The sequence below is a fragment of the Geotrypetes seraphini genome, chromosome 11, assembly GCF_902459505.1.
Source record: "Geotrypetes seraphini chromosome 11, aGeoSer1.1, whole genome shotgun sequence".
In the NCBI taxonomy this organism is placed as follows: domain Eukaryota; kingdom Metazoa; phylum Chordata; class Amphibia; order Gymnophiona; family Dermophiidae; genus Geotrypetes; species Geotrypetes seraphini.
Window position 1 is genome coordinate 7,948,033 of NC_047094.1, and position 12,973 is coordinate 7,961,005.

A 12,973-nucleotide genomic window follows, 5' to 3' on the forward strand; every position below is an offset into this window, starting at 1 on the left:
CACCCCCTTCCCGTAAAGAAACATTTACCTTAGATTATCTCCGAGGGGGGTCCCCTCTCACCTCCATTCTCCGACCCCCTTCAATCAGTGAGAGGCGGCCAGGGCGCTGGCGCCCCTCCCGCCCCCTCGTCTCCGCCCCCAACTCCTCCCCTGAACCCGCCTCCCCTTCCCCCGCGCCTCCAGTTGTTCGCTGCACGAGTAACAACTTCAATGGGCTCCTCGCGACCGCGTTGGCCCTGTTTAATATTTACCTTGCATCGTTTGGAAACCTCTTGCAGAGTCGAAATCTTAGGTTTTATATTTATGCTGACGACATCACTAGAGTCATCCCCCTAAGGTGTCTGACAGTAGAGATAACAAAATTTATAGCAACTATTCCGAAACAGATTGAATTCTGGGTGATTGATTTCAAATTGAAACTGAACCCTGAAAAAAACAAAAATTTTTCTTGCAAGTCCCAGGGCTCCTTTTACGAAGGCGTGGTAAAACTGGAGGTACGGGGGAAGGGGAGGCGGGTTCAGGGAAGGAGTGTAATAGCGTGTAATAGCGCGTGATAAACCGCCGGCCGCGCTAGCCGCTACCACCTCCTCTTGATAACAAACTGGCCTTAAATACTAAAAAAACAAAAACTATGCTTTTCACTTGGAAAGGAGACATATTTCAAAAAATACCATTCACACTTGATAACACTCCTATAGAATCGGTATCTAAGCTGAAAATCCTCGGTGTAGTAGTCGATGTAGATCTTTCATTTCATGACCATATTAGCGAAATAGTTAAATCTTGTTTTTACAGATTACGGCTCCTACGTTCAATTTCTACTTTTTTAGATGCTAAATCACTCAATATTTTAGTTCATTCCCTTATTATCTCTAAATTGGACTATTGTAATTCTCTCCTAATCAACATAACCCAAAAAGAAAATAGACGTCTCCAAATCATCCAAAACACATCAGTCAAATTAATTCACAATGCAAAAAAATTTGACCACATTACCCCTTTACTTATTAAATCACATTGGCTCCCCATAACTCATCGAATTACCTTTAAAATTTTATTTTTGGTTTACAAAACATTGAGCTTCAACGAACCCCAATATATAGCAAAAATGATTGTCCCATACAAATCTTCTCGTTCTTTAAGATCTTCCTCATTACAATTGCTCTCAATCCCTTCGCTAAGAATCATAGGCACAAGACGTAATGATATGTTCTCCGTGAAAGCCCCTACATTGTGGAACTCCCTTCCAAATTTTATTAAAAACGTAACAGACCTCGACGCTTTTAAGAAAATTTTAAAAACATATTTATTTCAAGATGCATTTGATTCATGAAACATAACATTTTAGGTTCCCACGTTCTTCTTATCTCATCTTAGCCCATTACTACCCAATGTGCTTTCCTTTTGATGTCAAATTCTAATATATAACAAAATTGTAACTTTCCCCCTTCCTTCCCACCCTTTCCTGTTTGTCCAATTTTGTCTGTCTGTTAATTGACTTTTGTAAACTAAATGTATTACCACATTCTGATGGTTTTTAAACTGTACATCGCTTAGATATTGTTATAAGCGATTCATCAAATGAAGATTAAACTTGAAACTTGAAACTAGTTTTTTGGCTAGCGCCTGATGAAAAGTCGTGCGTGCTGAAGCCGCTACCGCGGCTTCGTAAAAGGAGCCCCTGGTGACAAGATTAAAGAATCAATGATACCATCTGAATGGTTTTGACTATCCCATATAACAGTTCATAAAAATATTGGCAGTGACTTTAGATCGACACCTTACCTTGGAAACTCCAAACCATTAAGAAATATTTTGATACAGCTCCCTTTCCGCTGTTAGTTCCGTCATCGATACCAAGTATCCTTGATTATTGTAATATAAACTACCTGGGCACCTATAAAAAACTAAGAGTGGTTCAAAACACTGCTGTCCGACTGATTTTTGGTCTGAAAATATGGGAGCATGTTACTCTTTATGACCAAACATTGCACTGGCTAACGATTGAGGCTTGAGTTTTATTCAAATTCGCATGTGTTTGCTTCAAATTAATCTTCGATCTATCCCCAGGTTACCTTGTTTCCCATTTCTCTTTAAATCACTCCAATAAGCCCACACGTAGAGTCCAGTTCTTAATGATTTTTAAATACAACATGTATTGTGTACATTCTAGAAATTGATGCATCTTTCTGAACTGTATATTCGCTGGTTGTTCAGCCTTTTCTGCTGTGAACCGCCTAGAACCATTCGTGGTCTGGCGGTATATAAGAATAAATTATTATTATTCCTTCGGACATCGCTTCCTATGCGAGGCACCCGGAAATGATGTCAGTGGCTAACCGGCTAAGTCTTAATGGCCAAAGACAGATCACCCTTTTTGGCAGCTCTATCTGGCCACCGAACTTAGCTGGTTAGCCACTGAGTATTGGCAGGGAACGGCTATGTCACGTGTCATAGACGATCACCGGCTCACCTGGTGAGACAGATTTTCAGCAGGAGACAGTTATCTAGAGCAGTGTTTTTCAACCTTTTTTGGGCAAAGGCACACTTGTTTCATGAAAAAAATCACGAGGCACACCACCATTAGAAAATGTTAAAAAATTTAACTCTGTGCCTATATTGACTATATATAAAGTAATTCTCTTGAATAGGAATCAAATAAACACAAAGAAAGTATTTTATAATGCTGCCACCGCCAACAACACCGTTGGCGGCGGTGGCACTCAAGTGGCTAAAGAGCCGAAGTTTGCCGGCCTAGGGACAACACTGGAGGGTGGCCAGCTGTGCACCCCCTTGGGACGTAAACCCGGGGTGGGGCAGACCGCCCCCCCCCACCCTGGTATGCCACTATCTGTACCTCACTCCCTCCCTATGACCAAAAATTCTTTCTTCTATTCCCTGTGTACACAACCATCTCTTTCCCTCCCTTCCTCTCTCCAAAGTCCATGCCTTCTGTGTCCAAACACTCATTCCCTCCCCCACCTCAGCATCTCTTTCCCTCCCTTCCTCTCTCCCAAGTCCATTTCTTCTGTGTCCAAAATGCATTCCCTCCCCCACCTCAGCATCTCTTTCCCTCCCTTCCTCTCTCCCAAGTCCATTTCTTCTGTGTCCAAAATGCATTCCCTCCCCCACCTCAGCATCTCTTTCCCTCCCTTCCTCTCTCCCAAGTCCATTTCTTCTGTGTCCAAAACGCATTCCCTCCCCCACCTCAGCATCTCTTTCCCTCCCTTCCTCTCTCCCAAGTCCATTTCTTCTGTGTCCAAAACGCATTCCCTCCCCCACCTCAGCATCTCTTTCCCTCCCTTCCTCTCTCCAAAGTCCATTTCTTCTGTGTCCAAAAACGCATTCCCTCCCCCACCTCAGCATCTCTTTCCCTCCCTTCCTCTCTCCCAAGTCCATGCCTTCTGTGTCCAAAAACCCATTCCCTCCCCCACCTCAGCATCTCTTTCCCTCCCTTCCTCTCTAACAAGTCCATGCCTTCTGTGTCCAAAAACCCATTCCCTCCCCCACCTCAGCATCTCTTTCCCTCCCTTCCTCTCTCCCAAGTCCATGCCTTCTGTGTCCAAAAACCCATTCCCTCCCCCACCTCAGCATCTCTTTCCCTCCCTTCCTCTCTCCCAAGTTCATGCCTTGTGTCCAAAACGCACTCCCTCCCCCCTTTTGTGTTCCGTGTTTGCCTCCCAGCCCATCTTTGCAACTTTCTCAGTAAAACGAAGCTCAAGCCGCGAGGCTTGTCTTCTGCTTCCTGCCTGCCCTGCCGCGCACTAATAGCCGAACGGAAGTATTCTCCGATGTCAGCGCTGACGTCGGAGGGCAGGCTTTGCTTAAGCCCTCCCTCCGACGTCAGCGCTGACATCGGGGAATGCTTGCGATCGGCTATATGTTAGCTGCAGGGCAGGCAGGAACAGAAGACGAGCCTCGCGGCTCGAGATGTATTGAACTCCGCGGGTCCCCCGTCCAGCTCTCTCCTGTCCACGTGGGGCAGACCGCCCCTCTCCCTAGACTGGTGGTACTGCCCTGATGGCGGCCCTGACCGTACGGCACACCAGGCAACATCTCGCGGCACACTAGTGTGCCGCGGAACAGCGGTTGAAAAACACTGGTCTAGAGAATGGCACGGAGACAAATTTTCCCTGTCCCTTTGGCATCTCTCTATGTCCGTCCCATCCCCATGAGCTCTGACCATCCCTGCCATTCCTATAAGCTCTGTCCTCTTCTTTTTTTCTCTTTTATTTACATCATTTACATTATTCAACCTATACATTGCTTCCCTCTCCACCTGCCTAGACAAACTAGGCCTGACCTCCTACAGCTATGCAGACGACATCACCATCCTTCCTTTTGACCAACCAGTGCCCTCCATGACAGGCACGCTGCACAGAACACTAGAAACAGTAGCAACATGGATGAAAGATCACAAACGGAAGCTGAACCCAGACAAAACAAAATTCATCCTCCTCGAAAATAACAAATACCTGACCATAACAAACCTAGTAATAAACTCAATCACATACCCACTCTAAAACTTCTGGGAACGCTGATAGGCAGAGGCTGTACCATGCAGCCACAAATCAACAAAACAATACAGAAATCATTCGCAGTCATGAGAAATCTAAGACAAGTTCAAAAATTCTTCGACAGAAAACAATTCCAGCTAGCGGTCCAATCCCTAGTCCTTGGTCTACTAGACTACTGCAACATCCTCTATCTCCCCTACCCCGCAACAATGATAAAACAACTACAAACAGTACAAAACACAGATCACTGAGGAAACACGACCACATCACAGTGGCTTACCTCGATTCACACTTGCTCCCAATACAAGCAAAAATACTATTCAAATTCTACTGTCTACTATTTAAGACCATAAACTGAGATGCCCAGCCTACTTGAACAACCGACTAATCCAAACAACCACAACCATACATAGGAGAAACCACACTCCATTCACGCACCCTCCAATCAGAAACGTCAAACGAAAAAAATGTACGATGGCCTCCTGGCCACTCAAGCAGCAAAACTAAACTACCAACTCTCCAATTTATTGATCACGACCACAGACTACAAAACCTTCAGAAAAGAAATTAAAAGCCTGCTATTCAAGAAATCCTTAAAGACAAACTAGCACAGCAAGAATCATCTCAGTCCCCAATAGCAACCCGCTCCACTCCATAATACCACAGGAAATGTCCAAATAACTCCTTGTGTAATCCACTTTGAACCGCAAGGTAAAGGCGGAATAGAAATCACTAATGTAATATAAAATAAACTTTGATAAGGAAAAATAACAATATCCAATAAAGAAATAATACTTATAATATTTAACGTAAATGTACTATGCAGACAGTCCACAACTTGAGGAGAGAGATTCAAGCACTACAAGGGTTGTTGCATTCCATGGAAAAAAATAACAACATATCTTTATATTCAAAATTAAAGGGCAAATCAGTTGTATACAACTAAATAATCTGGGTAGTGATATCAATGGACCTCTCTGGGGCTACTGAAGTGGCTTTGCGTTCCAAGAAAAACTGTAATTGATCGGGTTCGTAGAAAACATGTCTGTTAGATTGGTAATTAATACAACATGTACAAGCAAAAGGCAGCCGAAAGGTAGCTCCTAGACTTAATACAGATTGACGTAACATTAAAAATTTTTTCCATCGAGATTGTATCCACTTAGAGACATCTGGAAAAACAGCAATTTTACTTCCAAAAAATTCAACATTCTCAGATTTAAAGAATAGATGAAAAATTGCCTCTTTGTCTTCTAAAGAGGCAAAGGTCACAAGCAATGTAGCCCTCACTATGATTTCACTCCAAGAGGATTCTGTAAGATTCAAATCCACTGATTGGTTCCCCAATTCCTGATTTAATTCTTTAGGAACATTTAAATAGTACAATTTCTAATCTAATCTAATCTAATCCTTAGGTTTGTATACTGCATCATCTCCACGTTCATAGAGCTCGACGCAGTTTACAGTAGGAGAAATAGGAAGGAACTGTAACAGAGGGTTAGAGGTAGAAGTGTGAAGAAAATTTAGAGGACTTGGGATGCCAAGATATAAGAGTTTCCTTGATTCCTAAGTTGGAGGGAGACTTACATTTTTTGAGAAAAACCAGGTTTTCAGATGTTTGCGGAAAACTTGGAGAGAGCTCAAGTTCTGAAGAGGGGAGGTAAGGTTGTTCCAGAACTCAGTGATTTTGAAGTGGAGGGAGGTCCCTAGCTTTCCTGTGTGGGAAATGCCTTTTAGCGAGGGGAAGGATAGTTTTAATTTGTGGGAGGATCTGGTGGTATTTCTGTGGTGGGGGCATAGTTGTCTCCGGATATTTTAGAACTGAAGTTAAAAACAGTTGAAAAAAGTTCTTCCGGTGATTGTAGCCTGGAAACCGGAAAATTGATCAGTCTAAGATTTCAATTCCTATTTGCATTTTCCAGGTTCTCAATCTTCCTAACCAGCAAATCTGTATCCTTAAATTGCTGATAGGAGGAACTTTTTAATTCAGAGACCTGCTTCTCAGCTTTGCCCATTCTTATATCTTGATGCTGAACTTTTTCTTCTAAATTTTTTATTTGAACTGAAGAAGCTTGTGAAGTTAAAATAAGGTGGGAACATCCTTTATGAAGGCTTTCAATAGATTCCCAGATTGCCTCCATATCAATCACAGTTGGTTTTTTCAGCGGGCTGAGGAGAGTAGGAAACATCTGAGAAGAAACAACATCCAGCTTTGTCCTCTTCTACGTGTGATCGGTGAATGTTTTTTTAGGTGCCCGCCGTTAACAGCGCCGTTTATAGAATCTGGGCCTACATGTCTAAGGGCAAGGCTGTCTGTTTATTAGAGAATGAAACGGGGACTGTTTACCGTGGTAAACCATGGTCACCGCAGTAAATCCGCAGGAATGGAGACATTTGCAACTGGTTTACCACAGGAATGGGGACAAGTCCTTTCACCGCCCCACGGGAATGGGGACAAGACCTTTTAACGCCCTGTGGGAGCAGTGAAAAGTCTTGCTCCTGTGGTAAAAAGAATTGCGCCAGTTTCAGACTCGGCATCTCCTCCCCAGCTCCTCTTGCACCTATTTTACCTTCAGGAGCCAGCCATACCACAATGAAGACAGAAGATACCCAAAACCAAAGCCTGAGACCAATGTGATTTGAAGAATAAAATTACCAGATAACAAAAGGTAGAAAAAAATAAATTGATTTTAAATTTTGTGATTAGAATATTTCAGGTCTTAAATATGTATCCTGCTAGAGCTGGTATTAGACATAACTGGGGACTGCAAAGCCCAGGCAGTGCTTCTTTAGCTTCCAGCTGGCTTAGGGCTCTCTCTCTCTGACCAGAGGGCAGTTGTCCTAGTTGCACTCCCCTAACATTATTCCTGCCATGTGTGACTGAAGTATTCTGCTAGCTTGATTTTTCTATGCAGCATTTTGTAGTAATTTGGTTTGTTCAGTTTTCACAAAAGTGGAGGGGATATTTGCGATAGGAGGGGAGACAGGGGTTTTGTTGATCCTTGTTCTGTATTATTTGTGTTTATAAAATTACAATGACAGTATTCAGAATATCGTCTCTTTTTATACTTTATAAAATATGTTCAGTATAAAATCATAACTATTCGAGGCTTGTGCAGATGGGATCTGACAGTTTGCAAGGCGGGGACTGGAACTGAGCTCGCAGGAACGGGGCAGGGACAGAGACTAAGCTCGCGGGGACAGGGCAGGGATGGGGATGAGCTCACAGGGACGGGGCAGGAACGGTGATAAATTTTTTTCCCCGTGTCATTCTCTACTGTTTATCTTAGCCTTTTCAACACTATCCACCCATAATTTGGTGCTATTGAGCCAGCCAGGAAAATCTTCTGGCCGGCTAAATAGCGCTAAGCCGACTAACCGCTAATATTCAGTGGGGGGAAAAATATACCTTTAATCGTGTGATTAGTCACAATTAATATTTTAATGAAAATGCAGCTGTAAACAGTATAGCATGCATAATCTCAAGAACAGAACATTTTAACCCTTTATTGGCAGATGGTGAAACCGGCTGCTTTACGTTACTTAATGGTGAACGAGATCCATAGTGCCAAGCAACAGGCGTTTGGAGGTGCTGCAGATCTCCCATAAGAGCCAGAGAAGACACACGTTGCTTCTGAGCAACAGTGCCATATAAAGGGTTAAGAAAGGTTTGGACGGTTTCCTGAAGGAAAAGGTCGCAGTCTGCTCTTAAGAACATAAGAACTGCCACTGCTGAGTCAGACCAGGTCCATCATGCCCAGCAGTCCGCTCACGCGGCGGCCCTCTGGTCTAAGACCAGCACCCTAACCAAGACTAGCACTACCAGCGCATGTTCTTGTTCAGCAGAAACTTGTCTAACTTTGTCTTGAATCCCTGGAGGGTGTTTTCCCCTATAACAGCCTCCGGAAGACCGTTCCAGCTTTCCACCACTCTCTGGGTGAAGAAGAACTTCCTTCCGTTTGTATGGAATCTATCCCCTTTCAACTTTAGAGAGTGCCCTCTCGTTCTTCCTACCTTGGAGAGGGTGAACAACCTGTCCTTATCTTCTAAGTCTATCCCCTTCAGTACCTTGAATATCTCGATCATGTCCCCTCTCAATCTCCTCTGTTCAAGGGAGAAGAGGCCCAGTTTCTCTAATCTTTCGCTGTACGGCAGCTCCTCCAGCCCCTTAACCATCTTAGTCGCTCTTCTCTGGACCCTTTCGAGTAGTACCGTGTCCTTCTTCAGGTACGGTGACCAGTGCTGGATGCAGTACTCCAGGTGAGGGTGGTCCATGGCCCAGTACAGCGGCATGATAACCTTCTCTGATCTGTTCGTGATACCCTTCTTTATCATTCCTAGCATTCTGTTTGTCCTTTTTGCTGCCGCCGCCGCACATTGTGTGGACGGCTTCATCGACTTGTCGATCAGAACTCCCAAGTCCCTTTCCTGGGAGGTCTCTCCAAGTACCGCCCCGGACATCCTGTATTCCTGCATGAGATTTTTGTTACCGACATGCATCACTTTACACTTATCCACGTTGAACCTCATCTGCCATGTCGATGCCCATTCCTCGAGCTTGATTATGTCACGTTGCAGATCTTCGCAATAGGAGTTAAAAGATGGCCATGAGTGGCTGTACATTAGGTCAAGTTAAGTGGATGATTAATAATGGTTGAGTCTTTACACTACCCGGGCAGATCCCCACCTGGCGTGCTGGTTCTATTTTCTGGGCTTGGGCCCATCTTGTTGAATCGGACTGTGGTACCAGGGAAAACTGAGCCCTCTTCTGGGGGACGGTTGTAGCCCCTCATAATTGAACCAGAAGTGCTGGAGAGTGAGGAACATGTAAGACTGAGAAGGATGCGTCGATTTGTAATTGATCTTGTAAATCAGTGTGCCGCAAACGTTTTGAAGCCGCAGCACAGTAAACTCGGGGCCACGGCTGGAGGTCATCTGGAAATACGCAGACATCGACGTGCACAGAGGCCCTCCAGCTGCGGCCCTGAGCCTGCTGTTACTACGCTGGTGGGGGATTGCTGGAGGAGGAGAGGTATGGAAAGGGGGAAAGGAGAGCGGCACATCCTGTAAGCGGTCAGTCAGTGCTGGCTAGGGTTACCAGACTTCTGGATTTCCCCGGACATGTCCGGGGGTCCGGATGGCGTTTCAAAACCCAGCACTTTGTCTGAGTTTTAAAAAGCTTCTATCAAATCGCCGTCGGGCAGGAGGGCCCGACGAGAGCAGGCAGCAGGGGGCGGAGCTAGGGTGGGATTGGGCAGGACTGGGGGCGGGTCTAAGGGGGTCTGGATTTTCCAAATGTATAAATCTGGTAACCCTAGTGCGATACATTCTTGTCAATGAAAATTCCTTTGAATAGGAATATGGTACATTCACATCCAAGACAACAAGAAAAGGCAAGGGGGATGGATGTCTTTTCAACCAAAAATAAAGTCTTTATTTAAAGCGTTCAGAACAGTACAGCCTGCTTGCAAACGGGGTTTCCCATTGCCAAACCTTTTCTTGACTCTGCGTTGTTTTCAGCAAAGTGTCCCCTGAAGAAGGCGTCTTCTAAACGCCGAAACTGGGATCCTTGTTGGGACCTTTTTGCTTTAAATACTTTATTTTTGGTTGAAAACGCTTCCCCCTTGCCTTTTTTTGTTGTTGTTGTTCTGTTTGTATCTGAAGGCCTGACATTCACATCCAAGCAAACATCAAGAAATCATAAAATAAATCACCTAGCAGAAGGAAACATGTCCTAACAGCAGAGGAAGCTAGAGCACAAAGAAAATTAAAAAAAAAACAAAACAGCATGTTTAATCTCTTCACTTTTTTTTTTAAATTCTTTATTTGTTTTTAATTCAAATACAAAGTGCAAACATAAGAACAACCAAGTAATATCTCAACCTGCACTCTATTCCAACACATAATATACAGTTATTAAATCCCCCCCCCCACCCTCCCCACCTGGATGTGTATAACAATCTTTCATATATCAAAGAGAAATAATATTAATATTTCATAACTTGCAAACTTTTAATCTCGAGCAGGACTGTTCTCAGCCTGTGATCCACGTTCTTTGACTTAGGGGCCCCTGAGGAAGACAGGGCCGTCGAAACACGGACCATGTTGGGTCCATAGTTCCCATCTTATGGGTCCTACACATTTTATTACACTTCTCCCTCTGTATTCGCTGTGACAGGGGATTAACAGAACCACAAATACAGAAAAACCACAAATAACTTTTTCTTATGTTATCTGCTGTTTTCTATTAAAAACCATCGTGAATATGGTGAAACCGCAAATAACATGGTGGGAGACCTGGTCTGTCCCTGAAGGAGAGGCAAAACACAGTGAAGAAAGTGCTGGGAATCGGCGATTTCTCTATGCAAGCTGATGTAATTTTTGGGGAGGAGCCATCAAGCTAAAAACCGTGAATAATCGAAACCACGAATATGGAGGGAGAAGTGTATGTGGATTTTATGACTGTATCTTCAGTAAAGACTGCGCCTTGGACATCTTCTCCATAGCGTTTTTGTTTTTGGTTGCTTCTAGGAAAATAACACATTTACGGGGATAACTTAATTGGAATTCAGCTTCCAGAGACAAAAGATGTGTATTTCTTTTTTATAGCGTTGTGCTCGTAGATACATCTGGAAAAAGGAAATTAAGAAGGAGAAATCCTAACTCCCAAGGGACCTATTTAGTCTACCAGCATTCCCAGTTTCTCTCCCCTAGGTTGCAGTCTGGATTTGAACTCTTCATCCTTCCCAAATCTACGCTCAAGGTGAGCCATGTTCATGTCCACAAGTTACACTGCGAATGCGCCATCTGTGGGGTCACCTCCCTCTTCATCTACTCCAGACCTGCTTTAATTCTCTCATGATGCTGGTTGTCAACAGCTCTTTTGATGGGCCCATTCCAGGCACCCTCCCACCCCCTTCCTGCCGGTAATGAGGGCTTTCCTTACATTTCCTCTCAACTTCCCCTAACTCTCAATCAGGCCCTGCTGTCCCTGATCTCCTGTCTCTGGAAGGTGCTCCCTCTTGCACTCTCTCAGTGCTGGCGGGATCAATCTTCAGGCATTCAGTTTTCGATACCATTCTCCCAGGGGAGCTCAAAACGGTTTCCATTAATGAATTCAGGTCCTCAAGCATTTTTCCTTGTCTGTCCTGGCAGGCTCATAATCTATCTAATGTATCCAGGGCAATGGAGGGATTAAGTGACTTGTCCAGGGTCACAAGGAGCAGTGTGGGTTTGAACCCCCAACCTCAGGGGTGCTGAGGCTGTAGCTTTGACCACAGCAGCACACTCTCACGAGTATAGCAGGGGATTTTAAAAAACCAACAAGAGGGAGAAGTTGGATTGTGTAGGGCTGTAGGGGTGAGAGAGAGAGCCGGGAAGGGGGGGGGGGGGCCTTGGTTTTGCTCGGTTGAGGTTATATTTCTGTGTCATCTTTTTCTATATTTAATCTCGTCCTTTCCCTCCCAGGTGGTATGCAGGAAGAATCTCCAGGCAAGTTGCAGAAGAGCTGATATTGAAAAGGAAACACCCGGGATCCTTCCTAATCCGAGAGAGCGAGAGCTCCCCCGGGGAGTTTTCCATCTCAGTGAAGTAAGACACAACCTGTTCCTGTAAATCAGTGTACAGTATCCCAAACTGTGTGCCACTCAGGAATCCAGGTGTGCCACGAGAGGCTGGGGACGAGGAGAGGCGCTGGATGACTGCCTACAGGACGTGCCTCTCCCCTTCCAGCACCCCCTACTGGCGACTCAGGGCCCTGTCTGGAGGGCCTTCGTGCAGGTGGGGCTGTCGATGTGATGATGTCACGCATGCGTGTGAGCACAGGTGCCCATGCCCCCAATAAGATGGAGCCCGGGGCAGGAAACACCCCCCCTCCCCCCCACTGCAGACATCAAATACAGAGACACCATTCTACTTTTCCTCACACAGATAGATAGAGTGAAGAAAAGTACATGCTTTCACATCGACGCCACTCCAGAATAGAGAATGACACAGGGACGAATTTTTCACCGTCCTCACAGGAACTCAATTTCTCCGTCCCGTCCCCATGAGTTTTGTCGCTGTCCCTGGCCCTGCCCTATTCCATAACCACACAAGCCTCGAACACTTAGGATTTGAAAGCGTTTGAGGCTTGTGCAGATGAGGACGGAGCTTAGGCATTGGTGGAATGAGGCCTTATGACATCACAATCTCAGCTCTAGAATGTTGCTACTTAGGAATTTAAAGCGTTTGAGGCTTGTGCAGATGAGGACGGAGCTTAGGCATTGGTGGAATGAGGCATTATGACATCACACTCTGAGCTCTAGAATGTTGCTACTTAGGATTTTAAAGGGTTTGAGGCTTGTGCAGATGAGGACGGAGCTTAGGCATTGGTGGAATGAGGCATTATGACATCACACTCTGAGCTCTAGAATGTTGCTGCTTAGGATTTTAAAGCGTTTGAGGCTTGTGCAGAT

At 44.8% G+C, this 12,973-nt stretch overlaps 1 protein-coding gene across 5 annotated transcripts in view; it reads left to right on the forward strand.

The window, feature by feature from the left end:
• The window catches only part of GRAP (GRB2 related adaptor protein), a 97,129-nt gene that overhangs the window by 22,446 nt on the left and 61,710 nt on the right, over nt 1–12,973 (forward strand). For 3 of the 5 annotated variants that reach the window (XM_033963737.1, XM_033963735.1, XM_033963736.1), the window contains exon 3: nt 11,985–12,107. The exons of the other annotated variants lie outside the window; for them this stretch is intronic. In XM_033963737.1, coding sequence (XP_033819628.1) covers nt 11,985–12,107 — 123 coding nt within the window. The remainder of the gene's footprint in view (nt 1–11,984; nt 12,108–12,973) is intronic. 5 annotated transcript variants of the gene reach the window in all.